The sequence below is a fragment of the Acinonyx jubatus genome, chromosome B2 (genome assembly GCF_027475565.1).
Source record: "Acinonyx jubatus isolate Ajub_Pintada_27869175 chromosome B2, VMU_Ajub_asm_v1.0, whole genome shotgun sequence".
Taxonomy (NCBI): Eukaryota; Metazoa; Chordata; class Mammalia; order Carnivora; family Felidae; genus Acinonyx; species Acinonyx jubatus.
Genome location: NC_069385.1, coordinates 34250664 through 34271724, shown reverse-complemented (window position 1 = coordinate 34271724; position 21061 = coordinate 34250664). Strand labels below are relative to the sequence as shown.

The following is a 21061-nucleotide window of genomic DNA, read 5'->3' as shown; positions in this document are numbered from 1 at the left end:
ATAAGATACAAAGCAGTAACTAATATTGAACCTTTGTCAAATGTACCTTTCTACTGCACAACCCCAAGATGTTCATTGGGGTGAAGGTAGTTTGCTTAAATTATGAAGGAAAAGAATAAAGAAGTCTTAAAATTGCATGAAAATTGAGATCACGCTATTGGGGTTCAGTTGAAAATTACAAAAAGAATTGTTTTGGCCTTCTGGGAAGGAAACCCACCGTGCAGCAATGTCCATCATCTCTTTAGTAGTGCTTTAGGTCTGAACAGAGAGGTTTGCTGTCACGGCAGGGTCTTTGGTGACAATCCTGTCCCCTGCCTGATGGACTGGCGCTCATTATGGCCACCTTTTCCCAACTGTGCCACTGACCTCTGGGGGTTCCTCAGCTGGGCCACAGCCATTTCACAAAGTTTAAGTGATTATGTTTGGAGCATTTCTTCAGAGATATGCAGTTTTGTATTTGTTAAAAGAAGGGGGAAATTACAAGGAGAATCATGGAAGATTTTTATGGAGAAATGTGGTAATGAAACCTTTCAGTGGGGGCACCTGGGTGGCTCAGTCAGTTAAGCATTCGACTCTTGATATCAATTCTGGTCATGACCTCACAGTTGTGAGATATAGCCCCACATCGGGCTCTGCACTGAGTGAGGAGCCTGTTTGGGATTCTCTCCCTCCCTCTCTCTGCCCCTCCCCAACTTGCACTCTGTCTCAAAAGAAAACAATCAACATTAAAGAAAAAGAAACCATTCAGTGGAATTGGAACCAGTCCTTCTTCCACTCAAAGAAGTAGACCTCATGGCTTCAAAGACATGTGTTGATAAAGAAGCAGCATTTGTTTCTGTGCCATACGGAGGGCGCAACTAGCAGTTCTGTGGGTGAGTCCAGGACAGAGTTATTGGTTGACAAGAGCCTCGGGATGCCGTTCAAAGCACCCAACAGCCATTGTCAGGTCCTGCTGCATTGTCTCTTCCATTTTTCTTGGCCCTTTCAGCTGGCTCTCCTGAGTCTCCCTGGCTGTGCTGTCCGGTTTACAACACTCAGAGCTCTGTATGTGGAAGGATATTAATCCTTCACAGGCACAGCCGGTTTTCCATTTCATTAGTAGACTGTGGAAGAGCTGCAACATCATGGATATTCTTTGAAAGGTTCATTTCACTGGCACTTATTTTTGTCCTTGCTGAGAATGCTGTGTTTAGGAAAACATAATGAGAAAATTCTCTTTGGATTAATTTACTGAGAAACTACATAAATCAAAACATGCATTCTTTGCTTAGATAACAAGGAAAGTTGCTCTTTTAGCAAGAATAATCCATTTTATGAACACGTAAGCAAAAGGCTATGTTTTGACTAGCAGTTGTTGTTTGCCTCTCTGAAAAATTATAATAGTTGAATTTGATGTAAGAGGTGTTAGAAATAGAACATGTGTCTCGGCAGTGAAATTTGAGAGTGTTATGTTTTCAGATGTTGAAATGTAAATAATCAGTGAGTGAGTTGAATGTGGACATTATTCTTATCCCCAGGGATATTCAGTAGTCAGATTGCTTACTCCTGTCTCTAGCAAGGGAGCATTAATCTGGGTTTTATCATGGTGTTTCCCTTTGGTGATTCATTCATTTGGGCTACTGAAAGGTCAAAGAATGGGAAGTGATGAAAAGAGAACTAACATTATATGAAAGTAGATATTCTGCATATCTAGTGCCTTCAGAAGTAAATCTTTTCTACATAAGATTTGATCTTGGAGAAAATAAACAAGAAAAAAAAATGGAGAGTATTTCCAACAGCTTCTAAAAGGTACTGGTAAAGTCCATGGAAAGTTTTAAAAGTTAGTACCTTTGGACACACACCTGCACACTCTAAACAGCATATTATTTCAGCATCCATCCACCCATGCATCGAACATACACTTACTGAGTGCCTGCTTCGTGTCAGTGCTCAGTTAGGTGACGGGCTGCACAGAGGGAGGGTCCCTACCTCTAAGGAGGCCAGTCTGGTGTAAACAGATTTTTGGAGAGGTGTGAATGGAGTAGCACCCTTTTCCTGTAGGAAGCGGAGAGGCTTCACAGATGAGTCGTGTTACAGAGCTCTTAATGTTGTGGTTTATTTTTGCTGATGCACGTTTACGTTGTAGGGGTTAAGTGTTACTCCTCTTCTCCTTTTTGAGTAATCGTAACAGGTGAGGTTCATTGAGGACTTCCTGTGTTCCAGGCTGTGTGCCACACTTACCTGTGTGATCTCACTAAATCCTCACAGCAGCTCTGTGAAGCAGGTACTCTTGTCATCTCTGGTTTACCAGTGAAGACACAGGTTTGGAATCATTACGTGCACGCCCAAGGGTCAGACAGTGGCAGAACCAGGATTCGACCCAGGCTTGTGTGGCTCTTAAGTCTCTACTTGTAACTCCTGGACTCTCGCGTAAAGCACAGGGGCCTGATAGAGCCTGCGTCATGTTTTTTACAGGTTTTTGTCATGACAGAGTGTGACAATGACTATGCGATCATTTAGAAAACCACAGGTGTTACCTAATTGTTTAAATAAACGTATTCACAATGAAAAGGATTTTAAAGGTGACGTGGGGAGCAGTGAAGAAGACCGTCCTTCCACCTTTCTAATAAGCTGGACCCGTCTTTCCTGGGAAAAACTGCCTCTTTAGAGGGGCTGGTGGGATATTTGTATGTAGAGCTGACAGGGAATTGTTTGCTAATAGAACAGCGTGTACTCTAATTCAATTCGTATGGTAGATAGTTGTGTAATCCTACGTGAATCTCCTCCTCTGCTCCCTGAGGAACTACGTAATGGTAAAGAGTTGCGTGTATATGTATACATGTGTGTACCCATGTATACGTGACATACGCTGCTTAGTACATGAGAAACTGGAGATGATTAGAAGCCTGATGGGAACCCACTGTCTCCACAGAAGTTTGATCGGCACTGGTGAGTTGTGAAGTTACTGGCTTTCAAAACTGTATGAACTTTGTAAATGTGAGAACACGGAAACTGGCCAAGAGGTTAAGTATTGGCAGAATACATACTAGCTAGAGGACAGCAGCATCTGGCTAGAAGATGGTACTGAGATGGCTTGGATTGTCACAGATTAAAGATAAGGACATTCTTTGCTATTGCAGGGTACTATCTGCCCCCATCCAGTGTGGCAGGGGACAGCCAGAGTTCAACATCTGACTCTGCCAAGAGCCGATGGACTGACACTGAGCAAGTTCCCTTTTTTAAGCTCCGTTTCTACATCTGCAAAACGATCATTAGACGAGGAGCAGCTTCCTGGGGTTGTGGGAGTTAAGTGAGAAAGTGCAAGAAAAGTGCCTAGCGTGTGTGTGTGATGTGCTCGAGCCGCGGAAATTGCTGCTGTTAGTATCCTCATTTTATGAGTGAGAAGACGGAGCCTCACAAGTTGTGCTTACTCATCAGCCAGGAGTGGATGGAGCAGCAGAGCATGTTTAGACCAGGTTCCTGATTTCTGTCCAGGGCACTGGTCACCCCTCTGGATGGTCATCCCCTATCCCTGGAGCACACTTCAATTGCGTTTTGTGGCATCCCCCCACCCACCTTGTTTTTTATCATCTCCCACTTTGGGAACCCACTGGCTTCCCCCTTTATCCCATAGCAGGTGTCCGAATGCTAGGTGCTGAGAGAATGCTGGGTTCGAGAGAAGAGAGGGTGTTAATGTAAAATCGATAACTGATAGGTCCTGCCTTGATAGATCCTCCTGACCCATTAGTAAATCCCTGTGTGGAGGGCTGCGATCACTTCCTCTACTTCAGGTTGAGAGTTTCGAATTCCTCTCTGGCCCTAAAAATCAAAACAGGCAGATTATGTAGACAGTAAGTCTTCTCCTGGTCTGCAGTCTTGCCAGTCTGTGAGCTGTCCAAGTTTATCTATGGGGATCTCAGAGAGAGAGAGAGAGAGAGAGAGAGAGAGAGAGAGATTCTTCCTTCACTTATTCAGCAGATAGGTAAAGGGGCTGCTCTCCTGGATCTTACATTCCAAGACTTGTCAACTATGACTCTAGTCTAGTCTGTAGTTGGGGACGTAGCCCATCTAAGAATACCATGGATCTTCCCAGTGTGGGAGCGGGCGGGGTTAAGAACAGGACTCTCATTTTCCTCACTTTCTTCGTATCTGATAAAACCTTAAGGTAGATGTACAGATAGATATTCAGTAATTGGAAAGCCAGGTGCTTCACTGTGAGGGAAACATGACGGTTGCAGGATTCTAGGGATAGCAGTATACTGCTTGTTTGCCAAAAGAACTCAAAAGATTTGTATGTGGATTTTTTCTTGCTGTCACAAAATGCTAAGAAGACAAATTTGCAATAAAAATACACAATGTGAAGAAAAAAGAATAGAACAGAGTTAAAGATGACAATGTGAGGCTTGGCTACTATGTTTCCTTTCTCGGGAACAGAGATTTGAGAATAGCGGGAGGAGCTGGCTGTATTTCTTCTCTTTTTTCTTCAGAAGAAGGGAGTTCATTGAAGATGATGAATTTGGTTTTAAATTTTTTTTACGTTTTTATTTATTTTTGAGACAGAGAGAGACAGAGTACGAGCAGGGGAGGGGCAGAGAGAGAAGGAGAGACAGAATCCGAAGCAGGTTCCAGGCTCTGAGCTGTCAGCACAGAGCCCGATGCGGGGCTCGAACTCACGGACTGCGAGATCACGACCTGAGCGGAAGTCGGACACTTAACCGACTGAGCCACCCAGGCGCCCCAATGATGAATTTGGTTTTAAACGTATTTATTATGAGGCGACCCTCATAATATTTGGCCTGAAATCTGTTAAGAGTTTTATTTTTTTTATGTTCTGTTTTGCCTGAAATCAAGGTAAAAGTAAGGCAGGGCTCCCCCTCCCTCAGGGGAGCCTTGGGGAACAGGGCTTCCTCCCCTTCTTCAGGCCTGTGGCAGTTACAGTGTGGACAGAAAACCCAAAATGTCCCTGAGTGGAGGCTGTCACCTGGGTCTTCCATCAGGACGAGTGATGGGAAGGCAGATCACACCTGCTGTGGAATTGGGGGTTGGGCGGGACATAGAAAAGGGCTGAGCGTCTGCGGAGAGAGTGAGGGCTTCAGTCCCAGCAGCCCCATCGTGTGCAGACTGTGTCTGGGAGCAAGTGCTGGCTGGACCTTCCTTCCTGGGCAGGCCTGACGACCCAGCCTTCCTGGGGGCGGTCTGATGCCCTTGCAGTAACTTCACCTCGGCTCAGCGTAGGCAGAATCGGTTTTTGTCGCTTGTGTCCATAAACACTGACTACACATAATCCCACGAAGGGGTCCATGAAGTACTCGAAGGATTATTGTTCCAAAGAGACGTTGGTTGGAGCTGGATTTTCCTTCCCATCACTTCTAAATGAATAAAAATGAGTTACAGTAGTGTGCCCATGCTGAGTAAGACGAATGAAATAGTATGCTTATCTTATTGAGCTACTAAGCACCATGTCTACTTGATTGTTTAATAAACATGCCACAATTCTTGATCTCGTCCCCAAATCTGCCTCTGTCCTCGTCATTCTCATCTCAGGGGGGAAGAAAAAGAAAAGAAAAGGCGTTCCTGTTTCCATCCAGTTCCTCAAGCCAGAAACCTAAAGGCCATTCTTAAATCCTTGTTTGAGGTCATTCCTTACTTCCCATCTACACACGGGCTCCCTTGAAGGGATCGCAGAGGTACCATGACTGGCCCCTTTGCCTCTGTTTCAGCCACCCAAATCGAAGTCACCATGATATCTTCACTCTTATATCACTTTTCTTGCTCGGATTCTGGCCCCTTGAAATCTTCTCTCCACAAAGCATCCTGAGGGATTGTTCTGAATTGTACATCAAATCATATCATTTCCTCATTTGAAGGTCCTCCAGTGGCTTCACCTCAGACTTAAACCAAGCATCGGAACTCCTGACCAGGGCCTACCGGGCCCTACACAATACTTCCCTTGCCTGCCACGAGTGCGTGCCCTCCCTTTGCTCACACACTCGGCCATCGCTGATCTCCCCCCAGGCAGGCCTAGCTCTCCCTGTGTTGGCATTACCCTTGCTGTTTCCTAGAATGCTCTTCCTCTGTGTTGACAGAGCAGGCTTCTTCCTGACCTCGAAGGCACCACTCAAAGGCTGCTGCTTCACAGAGCCCTTTCCTCCTGTACAGCCCCGTGACCCCTGTGACAGCCCCATGTTCTTTCTTCAGTCATACTCAGTGGCGTTTGTCACTGTGTAAAGTTGTCTGCTTTATATCTGCAATTGTGTAGTGCCCAACTTCCCCTAGAATATCAGCGACATGAGAGCAGAGATCTTGTCATTGTATTTTCTGTTGTGATTCCAGTGCCTAGAAAGATAATTAGCACTTAATAGATACTTGATAAATACTTGAACAAATTAATGAAATAATTAAAGACAAGCCACCTAAGCATTTTAAGCCTTAGTTTGTCTCATGAGAAACCCTCCTCATAGGGTGTCGTGAAAATTAAGTAAAACACTGAACGGAATGTACTTAGCACAGTGCTTGATATATAGTAAGTGCTCCATAAATATTACTAGTTATTTTTTTATTGTTGGGTTAGCACTATATACATTTTTGTCAACACGTAAGCATATGTTATTTATTTTTGTCTTTTGCATAGGTATCAGTGTAGCAGAATGTTTAGTTAAATAAAATTAAGATTGTATTTTAGCTTTCAAGATACCTGTGGTAGGTTTCATAGGCCATTATCAGAATCAGGAGCATTTTCAAACTCTTCCCTCCTTCTCCTAGGAGAGTGTATCTGGTTCTCTTGGTGGAAATAGACATACATAGTTTAAAATTTTTCCCTGGGTGATTATCACCTAGAGAGAAGAAAAGAACGTATAAGACACTAGAATAATTTATCCAAGATCCAAACCACTTATAGATACAAGGAGACTTCCTAAAAAAGAGGGGCAGGATGAGCATTTAGTTGGAGGGGTTCATTATGTATTGGAGGCCTGAGATTCAGAGGTTGCCCAGTTGTTTTGAAGATGGAAAGCTGAAGCCTAGGCAGAGGATTATACTGACTTAATGTTGATTTAACAATTAGTGACCTAGATTTCCTTTGCATGAATAACAGAAATAATCCCCACATGGGATCTGAGAGACCAACCAGGAGTCCAGGGGTCACCGATAGAAGGGAAGTGAGATAGATGGGTCATTATCCAAGTTGGCATCTGGTCTCCTTTCCTATCAGAAACAGGATTGACTACAGATAAATATATGTATTGCTTAGCATATCAAGTGTACGTCAGGGCTTGGAGACAGGAACATGGGGGAATCTCCTTCCTTTGGAGGCCAACAGGAAATGAAATGAAGAAAATGAAATGGCCTATGGTGACCCTGAGCCTGAAGGATCACTTTAGGAAGCAGATCTGCTCCATCTGTCCATCAGTCTTTCTCTGTCCTACCTCTGACACCAACCCTCCTATGATGTCTTAAGCATTTCTCCCCTGGGGCTGATTGTTCCTACAGATACGCACAGGCTCTGCCCTTGGACCGTATACAGACAGAATCCTTCAGTGATCATTGCACAGTTGCAAAGATTTCATCAGGTTGTGTTCTGAACATCTAGTGCAAAGACATATTTTCTATCAGAATAGACTTAAATTATGTCTCAGAGATAAAATATTTCATACACTAGGGACACCTGGTGGCTTAGGTGGTTAAGTGCCCAACTCTTGATTTCAGCTCAGGTCATGATCTCACAGTTTGTGAGTTTGAGCCGCACGTTGGGCTCCCTGTTGACAGCAAAGAACCTGCTTGAGATTCTTTCTCTCTCCTTCTCACTCTCTCCGCCCCTCCCCAACTTGCAGCCTCTCCTCTGTCTCTCTCTCTCTCTTTCTCTTTCTCTCTTTCTCAAAATAAATAGATAAACCTTAATAGAAACAAAAATATTCACAATGTATGTTTAATTCTACATATATACATATGTAAACATAACAGTTAAGTTTTAGAGTTTTATATTCTGTAGCCTGTCACTTTAATTAAAGTATGTTCTAATGGATGTTCTAAGAATGTGCTTTTCTTTTAATATTTTAGTGCTGCCAACTGTCCCTATTCAGAAATCAATTTGAATAAAGACCGAATTTTCCCAGACCGCTTAAGTGGTGAGATGCCTCCGGCTAGTCCATCATTTCCAAGAAATAAAAGGGCAGACACAAATGAAATCTCTTCATCTCCTGAAATCAGGTAATTAAAGTGATAATATTAATGATGTTTAGAAGTACTCTGGTTGAAAGAGGTTTTCTATCTCAGATGCTGTGTATTCTATGGTTATCTTTTCTTGGGCATTATTGAAAATGCATTTCATTTCATGTAAAATGGTGGAGATAAGTGGTTGGACTTAAAAAACAATGGAGAGTTTATACAAGCATATGTAAATCAGACAGGCTTTCTTATTTATTCATCTTTTAGTCACACTTTGAGGGTGTTAGAAGTTTAGAAATTCCAGTCATTTTACTTCATGCCAGTTCATGTTTCTGAATGAACTGGTCGGTATATAGAGCCATCCTTTATGAGGAAGATGTCTGATTTTTTGTGAAAAATGGGTGTTCTTTTTCATGCCCATGCCAAGTACTCACATATATGTTATTGCTTTTAATTATTAAGATGTTAATTGTAGTACAGTTGACCCTTGAATGACATGAGGGTTAGGGGCACTGACCCCTTCCCCCACACAGTTGAAAATCCAAGTATAACCTTTGAGTCCCAAAGAAACTGAACTACTAATAGCCTACTGTTTACTGTTGACTGAAAGCCTAGCCAGTTATGTAAGCAGTTCATTAACACGTATTTCATATGTTATATGTATTATATACGGTATGCTTACAATAAACTAAGCTAGAGAAAAGAAAATGTTAATAAGAAAGTCATAAATAAGAGAAAATACATTTACAGTAGTGTATGTATATTTATTGTAAAAAAAAAAAAAACAACATGTATAAGTGGACCTGCTTAGTTCAAACCCATGTTGTTAAAGGGTCAACTGTATAAGCTCAGGCATTTAGTTTTGATTTCACTTGTAGAGTTGAGTTAGTATGTTTTAAGCTCTAAGTAAGGTTGTGCCCTTACATTAACTGAGGACACTACTTAAAAAAAAACAAAGCAGATTAGTGGAAAGATATGCCTTAGTACTTAGGTTTTGGAAGTTTCTTTTATGGAGTATTTTAAAACCTAAGGCTATGTAGTTTTTTATTGAAATATTTTGTAACTTCCATTCTTATAGATGATAGATATAGGTGGACATTTTAATTAATAAATCTGATTCTAAATCCACAGCAGTGCTGTTGGAGTAATGGCCTTTCAAGTCTCAGTATTCTTAGAGAAAGCAATTTTATCCTCTGGATGGCGGGGGGGAGCTAATTAATTAATAACAAGAAGAGGATTTTTTGTTTTTACCCTTAAATCCATGACTAATGAAACATAAACTCATTTTACCCAACCCAGCACTCCAAAGTGAGATCATATCATATATAAGGAACTTTAAGACAAATAAAGTACGAATTCATATAGTAATAATTACAGATACAGAGTTCATTGATTCTGACTCACAAGATGGTGAAAGTACCTAGTGTTTAGATTTCAGAAGCCAAGGTAATGTTTAAAATATCAGCAGAATACTCCGAAGTGCCAGCAGGCCTAGCTCACAGGCTTTTTGCTGACCGACTGGGCTCCAGGCCAGATTCCTAGGACCAGAGTCTCCTCCCAGCAGAATCTTCCTGGGTTGGTTTTCTGGGGTCTTTTTCTAACTCAGAAGTCACGTCAAAACCATCAAAGTGGATCTGACCATTCCAGGGACCTGTCTTGTATGAGGTGTGCTCATGGTTCTTCATGGAATCACCTGAGGCGTTTTTAGTTTTCTGTATAACCTATGACATGTTTCATATCTAAATATTCTTCCACGTCATGGATTTTTAACCCATACTGTCTTTTGAGTCTGTGAATTCTGACCTGCCATTACTTTGTGTGAATGAACACTTACGTGTCTTCAGATTAATTTCTTTAGGTTGTCTGCTTTCGTTGTTGGGTGCCAGGTTGTGGTAAATGAGTGTTCCATTACTCATGATTTTAGAGACTTTGTTCAGATTTCTTCATGTCTTTCTCCTCCCAGATTTACTATTTTTATTTTATTTTTTTCATAAGTAGAAGTGACCTGAGAGATTTGATTAGTTACATGCAGTCAATGGAAACGTGAGGGACACAATCAAAACGGCCCCATAGGTTTTGAGGTGAACATTTTTGACCAAGATTTTCTTCTCACTGTATTTTTTATGCAGAAGTGTTTTTAAGAGATGCTTGCAGACATTTTGATATTTCAACCTAAATGCTTCATTATGCATGTTTGAAAAAACAACATGTTTCAAAATAACACAGATTTATTTACTTGTTTAAATTTTTAAATTTCTTCTTTAAAATTCTTGAAAAAATTGGCTTCAGATTATTTTGGTTTTTCCTACTGCAGGCAGTCACTAGTTCTCCCACCAATCAGAATGGCACTTGGTATTTTAGATACAAATGATCATGAGATGGCAACATATAGTAGGTGTTAATAAAAGAAAAGTTGTTAACAAAAAGTGTATCTCATGGCTTGAGAGTGGTTGATTTAAGGTAGAATTAACAGGGTAAAAGTTAGCTGGCTTCTCGGCTGTAAGTGAATCTGTATGAACATATTTAATATATTTTTTTTCATTTTAAAAGTAAATATAAAGTTTTTGGATTATGATCTCTTTAACCTGGATTTAGGGATGAAACAGTGAGCTGTGCAATGCTAAGAACTAGTAAGTAGTTCTAGTAAGTACTAGTAAGTACTAGTAAGTAGTAAGCCCTCAGTAAATGTTAGTTTGTATTCATGTTGCAAGGTTACTTACTTGTTGCACCGTATAAGAACTGTAAAAGAGTAAAAGAAAGGTTGGCCATTTCTTTGACATTCCTAGGTTAAACTTTGAATATGGCAGTCAAGACGATTCTCTTAATACCAGATTATGTTCTCTCTTCTTTTCCCATATTCGTCACTCACGTGGATGGAACTTTTTATTCAGGTTTTAACACATTTTCTTTGCATCCTTTGTAATAATTCACTAAATTTGGTAGCCAGACTGCACTGTATTTTTTCTTTTAAGTGCACTTTTAAATGCACTCCCAGCGGGAGACCGTTTGCATGCCTAGAAGATGACCCTGAGACAAAGATTCGGTTGCATGTGGTTTATTTGGGAGGTGAGGCAGACATCAGGAGGGGAGTGAGGAAGTGAGATGGAGAAAGGAAGACGGGCAGTGAAAGCCTTGTCGTGTTACCGATGACGGCTTGGAGACAGCAGGAACGTGGGCCTGCTGCGAACACTCTGGGCGTCCGTGTAAAGCACACATCGAGTCTTCCCAGCATAGGGATGGAGGAGCTGAGCCATTTAAGCCCTGGTTACCTCCAGCCGCAGAGTGAGGCTGCTGGGGGAGGGAGCACACGGCGATTCCCCCAGCACGACTGTCCTGACAGCATCTGCTCCGCCATTCCATTCACCCGTTTCGGATGCCAGAGGGTCACCAGAATGAGTGCTCTGCTGGCATTGCTTTTGATCTGGAAGCTGACATAACAAGGCCAGATAAATTAACAATGTGAGGAACATGTGTTCCTTTCGTGCAATAACCTTTATTATTTATTTATTTATTTATTTATTTATTTATTTATTTAGGGGTGAGTGCAAGTGGGGGTGGGAGAGAGGATCTGCAGCAGGCTCTTGGCTGACAGGCTGACAGCAGTGAACCCAATGTGGGGCTCGAACTCATGAACTGCAAGATCATGACCTGAGCCAAAGTTGGACACTCAACCCCCTGAGCCACCCAGGTGCCCCATAACTGTTCTTTTAAGGGCTATTTCACAGGCTGTCTGCTCAGGCTGGGCCCATAGATGACTCGTTCCACAGCAGTAGCTCCTAGACTTTGCATCAGATTCCCAGAGACCTCCTCAGAATTCAGATTTGGGAGCCCAGGTCAGCCCATGAAGAATCTTCCGGGCTAGAGCCTAAGAGTCTGCATTTAAAACAATTCTTTGGAAGTCTGTCTCCCTGCTTGACACTTTCAGTGACTTCCCATTACTCCTGAAATTGAGACCCTAATTCTGAACGTGGCCTGCAAGGTCCTGTGTTGTCTGGCCCGTGCCCAGCTCTCCAGCCTTCTCTCTGCCAGGCTCCTTTTTAAACTTAACGCTTCAACCACCTTGGTTCTCAGACATCCTTTCTCTCTGCCTAGAGTCTCCGTGCCTGCCATCTCCTAGCTGGTCTCTCGTTTTGCAGGCTTCAGGTTCACTGTCATTTCCTCGGGGAAGCGTTGTCTGCTCTTCTAGAGTAGTTCACGTTCCTCATCACATACCTTCACAGCACACATCCCGATGTTGTAGACAGTTTGTGTCAGTACTTCTGAGTCTGCGTGCTTTGCTTGACAGTAAGCTCCACAAGGGCAGAGTCCACGTCTTCTCTGGTCCTGAGATATCCTCAGCACCAAGCACACCACCTGGCACACAGTAAGGATGCAGGGTGACCTTGAATCATCCACCAGCCTTCAAAGGAGACCTATCAGTTTTATGACCTAAAAGGCAATAGCTGTGTAATGTTTTTTGTTCTGGTGAAACACCTGCATTCTCAACTTTGTTAGATTCCCGCACCAGATTTCTGTGGCTGATTATTAAATGATGAGATGAATCCCCCAAATACATACTGGCACTCTTTTACGAATGAGGCAGTGCTTCCAACACTGTTGTCGTTTTAACTCCTGCCTCATGTAGAAAATACCACAGAAGTGACGACGCTTTTATATGGCGCACCAAGGGAGTGAACGGGGCTGCCTCTGGATGACCAGATGGTGGCCTTGGCTTCTGGGAGGGCTACAGGGAACTTGTAGAACTCAGAGCACTTGTTCTCAGGGATTCGCGGTATCCGAGCTGGGAAGCTCTGCCCCACATTAAGATGGCATCACCTTGAGTCCTTTTGTAGGCACGCTGAATATTTAGGCCCGTTTTCCTGTAGCAGTTCGTCAAATGGATGGTTGGGTTATGAGTGCATTCCCAGCGTGGAGAGTCTGCAGTCCTTTTCAGTTGTATGTTGGTTCATCAGAAGTGTGAGGAGTGTGTTGTGTCTCGTGTTTTCAGTGGGAAGAGGTTTTCCTCGCTGCGGGGGCCAGGGGGCGGGCAGCAGCTCATCTCTGCCCTCACAGCACTCCTGGCGGCCAGATGGTGAGGCAGGGGCCTCCCAGTCCATGGCGGACCTTGCCTGAGGACTGGTAACCGTAACCTGCACGTCTACCGCTCGGTAGAAGTATGTGTACATCTCTCTGGATCTTCATAAAACCTATGGGTTTCAAACTTCGTTTTGCATCAGAATCATCAGATGTTTGTTAAAATGCAGCTTTCGAATGATCACCTCTAGAGATGCTAATTCAGGAAATGTAAGGTGCCAGTCCCAGTTCATTTTTAACACGCACACCCAGGAGATGGGTGCAAGTGATCGATATACTAGGTTTTGAGAATTATTACTGAAGATAAACACCTTTCTCTGGAGTAATAATTCAGCATGTTGCCAATTGGGGAACGTCGGCATCTATCCCACATGGCTTATTCTCATGAAATCTGTTCTGCAGCTGCTTGTAATTGCCTTTCTAAATTAGGTGCTATCTCTATTAAAAATCATGGAATGTTTCAAGCTCCCGTGTTGTTGAAGCCTGCTTAGACATAACCCCAGAAACGTAATAAAGCATGCTTTAAATATCTGCCAAATGCTTGTGTTACCTTGCAAGGCAAATGCCTATCGCTAACCTAAATCCCCTGAAAAATTTCAGTCTGTTCAGTTCATTATAGGCCATTAAAATGGGTTCTCAAATTGTAGGACCAGCGTTTCTACTCAGAATTACATTGAGCAGTTGCAGGAGTTGCAACTGTTAATCTGATTTCTGTTTCGAGGCTGAATCAGGTTTACGAGTCACGCCAAGAGCTAGTCTGTCGCTGAGGAGCGCTTCGTTATACAGACGGGGAAACAAGCTGACATAAACGTGAGACAATAAGCATATAAAAATCTCTTTACTTTGCAGAACCGCAAGATCAAGGAGAATAGCATCAATTTGGAGCCAAAAGTTCTAAAAGATGACAAATGCCGATTAGGAATCTTTACGAACTTTGTTTTGCTTTCTGAGACTTTCTGAGCCTGAGGGTTTGGCGTCAGCAACTGGAGAGAGTCCTTTTGGTGACTTACCATTACCTGGCTACGGAAAGCCTGTATCCCCTTTCAGTCAATGGGCTTTACCAGATGTGGAGCAGGAGCTGTGGAAGTTCAAAAGTATTCCAGCTCTTGGACATCTGAGTCAAATCCGTGCAGTTGTGAGTGCGCACCAGAGAGAAGCTCATTTTGGGTTAAAACACTCACAGTTGTTAGTGCCAACCACTGCGATGCCAGGGCAGCCATTCAAAGTGTAAGGTGTGTGACTGTGTCATTGTTGTATGCCTGCGAAGTTGCTGGAACAGTAGTGTAACAGGGTCTCATTTTATCTCCTCGAATGGCATTGATTTCTGACTCAGGAAACTCTTTTACATATAGTGGAAAAGCAATGAAATCTGTTCTCTTTTCTATGGCGACATGAAAGTAACGTAGGCTTGCTCTTCCTATAATACAGGGTCTTTATTGCATAATGCTCACCTTACTGGTTAGGGCTTTTCATTTCATAAGAGGATTGATTGACTGATTGATTGATTGATGATTGCTGAATTGTTTTCTGGAGGATTTTTCCTTGGCATTTTGGTAACATCCACTGTATTGACTCCTTCTATTACTTTTCTTCACCAACATATGTTCCTTATGCTAAATAATAATTTAATAGGCTTATTAATCAAAATGTTTTATTTTTAGTCATTAGATAAATAGTAGACCATGTTTACCTCTCTTAGGCCATGTTTATGAAAACACTATTAAAACAGCTGCTAATGTATCATCTCAGAAGGAATGAAATCTTGCCATTGGGTGGAGCTAGAGTGTATTATGCTAAGAGAAATAAGTCAGTCAGAGAAAGACAAATATATGATTTCACTCATATGTGGAGTTTAAGAAACAAAACAGATGAACATAGGGGAAGGGAAGCAAAAATAAAAACAGAGAGGGAGACAAACTATAAGGGTATCTTACATACAGAGAAGAAACTGAGTGTTTCTAGCAGGGTATTGGGTGGAAGGATGAGCAGTAAGGAGGGAACTTGTTGGGATGAGCACTGGGTGTTATGTTTAAACGATGAATCACTAAATTCTATTCCTGAAATCATGATTACACTGTATATTAACTAACTTGGATTTAAATAAAAGTAAATAAATAAGTTTAAATTAAAAAAAAACCACTGCTAATGTATAATCTCAAAAAGAACTTAAATTTATTTATTTATTTATTTATGTATTTATTTATTTATTTATTTTAAATTAATGTTTATTTTTGAGAGAGACACAGAGTGTGAGCAGGGGAGGGGCAGAGAGAGAGGGAGACACAGAATCTGAAGCAGGCTCTAGGCTCTGAGCTGTCAGCACAGAGCCCCATGTGGGGCTAGAACTCACAAACCACGAGATCATGACCTGAGCCAAAGTTGGATGCTTAACTGACTGAGCCACCCAGGCATCCCAAAAGGAATTTGGGGCACTTGGGTGGCTCAGCTCAGTCAGTTAAGTGTCCAGCTCTTGATTTCGGCTCAGGTCATATCTCTGGCTCAGGTCATGATCTTACCATTTGTGATGACAGTGTGGAGCCTGCTTGGGATTTTGTCTCCCTCTTTCTCTGCCCCTACACCCCCCCACCAAATAAAGAAACCTAAAGTAAAATACTCTTTATTCAAATCTTAACCATAGACATAAAAGTTTTAATCCCGCTGGTTTTATTTGCCACCTTTTCTGAGTTGAAGATGGTAACCTCTTTGTCCTGAAGCTGTGCACGCACACTTGCTTCTTCAATTGTAGGAGGCATTTGGAGACCGTTCAAGTACTCTTAGGAGTCCTCTAAAGTACAAACCCTAAGATTCTCTTTCTCTGATTTTTTTACCTGTGAATGACCTAGGTCCAGAAATTTAAAAAAAGCAGAAGAATGCTGGGGGCATGCAAAGAGACCTCCTTTTCACGTCCAAAACAGAAATCCCTACATTTTTTATAGCTCTTGCTACTTTCCTTGTGTCTCCTCTCTTACTGGGGAGTACAGGTACTTTTCAGCTCTAACAAAACCCCTGTGCGACTAGAATAAACTCTGCGGAGAGAGAAGGCGGGGTTATTTCAAGCTAGGAGCCAAACCAGACTCATGCTGGATTTAGAGAGATGGCTGAAATCCCTGAATTGAAGCAAAATCATCGGTTCACATTTTTTTCAATATTGTTTTTTTTTAACTTACTGGGGACTGACAGGCATAATTGGTTAGGGATTGTTTTTAAATGAAAAATAAACAAACTAGAAATACAGCTATTTGCATTCACATGCCATCCTCTTACTGTGTATTTACCCTTCTGATGTTTGTTTTGCTAATATTACTACAAAGCATATTTAGAGTAAGATAGTAAGACGGCTAAAGCATGACACGTTAATTACAGAGAAAAAGAGGATGCTGACTCATAAAGAATACATTTTTTCACTTGAGTGGATTCCACTGTCTTAATTAAAAGCCTAAAGAGTGTTCTTGAGTAGGGTTTTACCTATGATTGTATTTCAGTTCAAGCTAAAGAAATGTTGAAATATATGGGTTCTCCACAGTTCTAAAATCTCAAGAGAAATTGCTGTATTCCAGGTACTTTTCTAGGTGTTTTGAACCTACGTTAGCTCACTTACTCTTCCTAGCACCTCACGTGGGGTAGGTGCTATTATTAGACACCCATTCTACAAAACATAGAACCTCTCTTGGTTGCAGATTACACAACAGTAAATAACAGTAACAGACCTGGATTACAGTCTGTTACTGGATTACTGGATTATTGGATTACTACAGACCTAAATAGCAGACCTGGATTACAACCCAGGCAGTCTGGCTGCTGTCTGGGTGGTAACTGTTACTCTAAAAGCTAGTTTAAAACTTGAAGCAAACAGGTTACTTAAAGAAAACAAGTGACAGTAGATAATTTTATCACCAAATAGAAGTAATTAGTCAATAGTGGAAGCTGCTGTGTGTGCAGCACTTTCTGTCCATTTATTGAGTCCTTAAAATGCCTATGAGGACAAGGATGGATTTTCCTCATTTTTCAGTTGGTGCAGCTGAGAAGTAGGGAAGTTCAGGAACTTGCTAGAGATGGTTTAGAATTAAGTAGCACAGCTAAAATTGCAGCCAAGCCTGTTCACTTCCAAAGACCATACATGTACCCACGCTTTCTCTGTGTTACGATTCACTACCCCCATGCCCAATCAGCTTGTACCTCCTTCCTGAATAAAACTGTTGGCAATAGAAAGTGTTGATCAAGAGGAGAAAATAGAGGAGTTTTTATGTAGAGCAAAACAGTGGTATTAAAATACAGCATAAAAATATTTTTGGTCGTCTTTTTTTTGAAGAAAATCTGTCAGGAAGCATATCTTGTACAACATTCCAGAGAGTATTATGGTGTTATCACAGAGCGTGGATGTTCTACTGTGGAAGTACTTTGTCCATAATTGGAAGACCTGTACAGCTAGAATAACTTTGTGCTTAGGAAACTGAATCCTAGATCAAGGATTTCATTTTTGCACAGAGAAAGAGCTCCATCACAGCACCTAGTCAGTCAGAATTAGCAATGAAAATCCTAACCTTGTAGGAGAGAGAAATACTGGTTGCCCAATTGAGAAACCAATTTTTATTTTAAATAAAATACAAAAAAAATAAGAATAAGATCTTCATGCCTGACATTGTCAATAGGAGACTGATGTACTGTATTCTGGAAAAATGCAAGGGTAGAAACCTTGACTCTACTTCAAGGTAATTGAATTTAATTGTGGATTTTAGTGTCAGTAAGACCTGGTATGATACTTGCTCTACAGATTTGGCATTGACTTCTTTAAGTTTCAGGGTTATAATGTTAACAGAACCTTCTTACAATGATTGTTATGAAATATTGGACATAGAAAGAGCTCAGCCAGCCTTTGGTACATAGTATGTTCTTAAAATTTTTCTTATTATTAACTTCTTCATTTCTGGATGTGCTTAATTAGGGTTCTGTTTACTTCAGTGGTTCTGTTCATCCATTTATTTTATAATGCTTGTTCTAGTAGACTGCTCAGATGACCCCACTGCCCCACCCCTCCAACTTTCTAGCTAAATGAAATATCATGTAGAACCTCCAAGGGACTTTTAGTCATTTTTAATTTTAAGGAATTAGCAGAATCAACATATTAAGTAGAAATAAAAACATCCAGTGAACGTTTCTTCTACAGTCCTTTATTTGAACTGTGTTTGGTAAAGATAAATATTCATGTTTATATATTCCCAAGTTTTATATAGGTTCAATTCAGTGAAATATTATGAGTTAAAGTAGGGAAAGTGGAAAGCGAACATCCTTCTATAATGAAGCAACATAAATGATGTAAGAAAATAGATAGCTTCCATTTTGCTTCTGTTGGGATGGATTATGGCAGATCCAGGCATGAAGAAATATTTTGGGTCAAAGGTCTTATTTTCTTTTTCTCTCTCTATTCTCTTCTAGAAAATGGTCCTTTTCTTACGTTTCATAAAATAAATCATTGGCATTGTATTTGGGCATAAGAATACAACAGAACTTTCTTCATACTTAAGTCTTATAACTTTATTTTAATAAAATTTACTTTACTTTAAGGAAAACTGTGCTTTATTGAAACCACAAAAATGTAAAACTATCATTAGTGGGCAGTTCTGATCATGAAAGCTGAATTATTCAGAAAATTCTGAGACTTAATGTTAACCTTTGACCTCAAAGGCTAAAGACAAAGAAGTTTGTCTTATTTTTTTTTTCTTTTTTTCCTTTCACAAACCATTCGTTAAAACTTTTAGGAAATCTACAATAATGTAATTGGGATTTTTTTTATTACTTTGAAAAATGCCAATTTTAAACTATGCCACGGCAGTGTATGATTTTCTTCCTAATAAATATTAATATAGTTATCCACAAACAACTTTTTTCAGTGGTCACAATAGATAGCTAGTGGGATAGATTTATGGACTCAAATAATATTATTTCTAATTTAGCATAAAACAAGTTTAGAAGATCACATAAGCTAATTTAAGCATAGTAAGCTGACTTTGGCATGTTCTAATTACCAAGTATAACTTTAGCACAGTCTTTACAGAGAAGGCAAACTTTTCTATTATCATTTCAGTTAATGTTCTGTCTGCAATCATCAGTGATACACCTCCTCTCCCAACTTTTATGGAATAAGAGCCTCTATGTCTTTTAATTCTATTACTCTTGGAAAAAGATTTGTTTTTATTTTGTAATAACAGTAATTCTTCCCCATTCTCAAATAAGCAGTATTCTTTAGCATTTGTGATAAGTTGTTTTTAGTATGAACTTAGCCAGGGAGTTCAGATCTCAATGAAATTGTACATGTGTCACTGGAAATGATCTTTCTAAGAAGTAGGGAACATGTATTTATTGCAGACTTACAGTGTGTTAGCATCATTGTGTTATCACCGTTCAGCTAGAGAATGAAATTAGTGCCTTTTTAATTAAGACAATACAACTTCTTTATATTTTGTTGGGACATTTGGTTTCGTGTGTATTTGCCTTTTTCTTAATTAAAACTTAACAGAAGTATGATCAGGGTCTTTAAGAAACTCAGGATATATTTATAAAGGTAACAATACATAAGAAACAATACAATATAAATATAGAGTATTATAAAGCATTGAAGTGTGTAAACCAGGTATCATAGCCTAGATAGTTCCAGGAAATTGGAGAGTGGGATATATTTTGAACTCTGAGAATGGAATAGATTAGGTTGAAAAATTTCAAATACTTCAAATTTAGCTTTAAAGAAAATAGAGTTAGTTAGTCTGTGCTTAGTTCCCTTTAACGCCATTTTTGTCCCTGATTTAAGGATAAAGCTCTGAATTAAGATTGTAATGATTCCATTCCATTTTACAGCATTGTTGGCATGTTTAGATTAGCATCAGGTCATTCCTGGTCAGAAAGAGTCGGAATCAATACAGCCTACACATTTGACGTGGTTAAGCCAGGAAGAGCTTCCCAGAATTGAGTTTGCTTTTCCTGGGCCAGTGTCAGTGTCAATCCCAAATCCCAGAGCTAAGGTAGTTTGTATGCTACTTGATTAAATGGTAGGGGTTTCAAAATATTTTCTTTCCTTAAATTGTAGTTCGGTAACCAGTGAAACTCTTCATGAAAACATGCCCCAATTTGAAGTTGAATTATTCAGTAGCTACATTTGCTAACACGTAACATGGTTCACCTTAATACCGTTCTTAGCTTTAAAAATCTCTTTTCAGAACAGTAAATGAAAATTGGTAATGAAGAAAATGGATGTTTATAGATGTTATTAGTAGGAGTTACATCTTAGTAGAACTAAAAATCCTTTCTCACAGTAGTGGTAATGTTTGTTTTTAAATTAAGAAAGACAATTGGTGAGATGCAGTGCTGAACACCTATTTTTTTTCAGAGACCAGCATCCTGATGATGTCAAAGAAGACTTTGAAGAGAGAACAGAAAGTGAAATGAGGACATCACATGAAGCCAGAGGTAGCCATAATCATCTTGTATTAGGGATGCATATTACTATGAATACTCATCAGAATCTAGTGGAATATAGCAGTCACTTTTATATTAAAGATAAACTTCATTTAGTTGATTTGTTGTGTTATCACAGGCTATAAAAGTTTACTGTTCAGGGTAGACAGTTGACCTTGAACAACATGGGTTTGAACTATGTGGGTCCATGTATACACAGATTTTTTTCTTAGTAAATACGGTACAGTCCTGTAAATGTATTTTCTCTTCTTTATGATTTTGTTAATAACATTTTCTTTTATCTAGATTACTTTATTATAAGAATATAGTATTAGATACATATAATATACAAAATATGTGTTAATCAACTGGTTAGGTTATTGATAAGGCTTCTAGTCAA

The 21061-nt window shown here is 40.3% G+C and overlaps 1 protein-coding gene across 10 annotated transcripts in view; it reads left to right on the top strand.

The window, feature by feature from the left end:
* Nucleotides 1-21061, top strand: part of L3MBTL3 (L3MBTL histone methyl-lysine binding protein 3) — a 127704-nt gene that overhangs the window by 85287 nt on the left and 21356 nt on the right. For all 10 annotated transcript variants that reach the window (XM_015072736.3, XM_015072716.3, XM_027056924.2 and 7 more), the window contains 2 exons: nucleotides 8035-8184; nucleotides 20594-20673. In XM_015072736.3, coding sequence (XP_014928222.1) covers nucleotides 8035-8184; nucleotides 20594-20673 — 230 coding nt within the window. The remainder of the gene's footprint in view (nucleotides 1-8034; nucleotides 8185-20593; nucleotides 20674-21061) is intronic.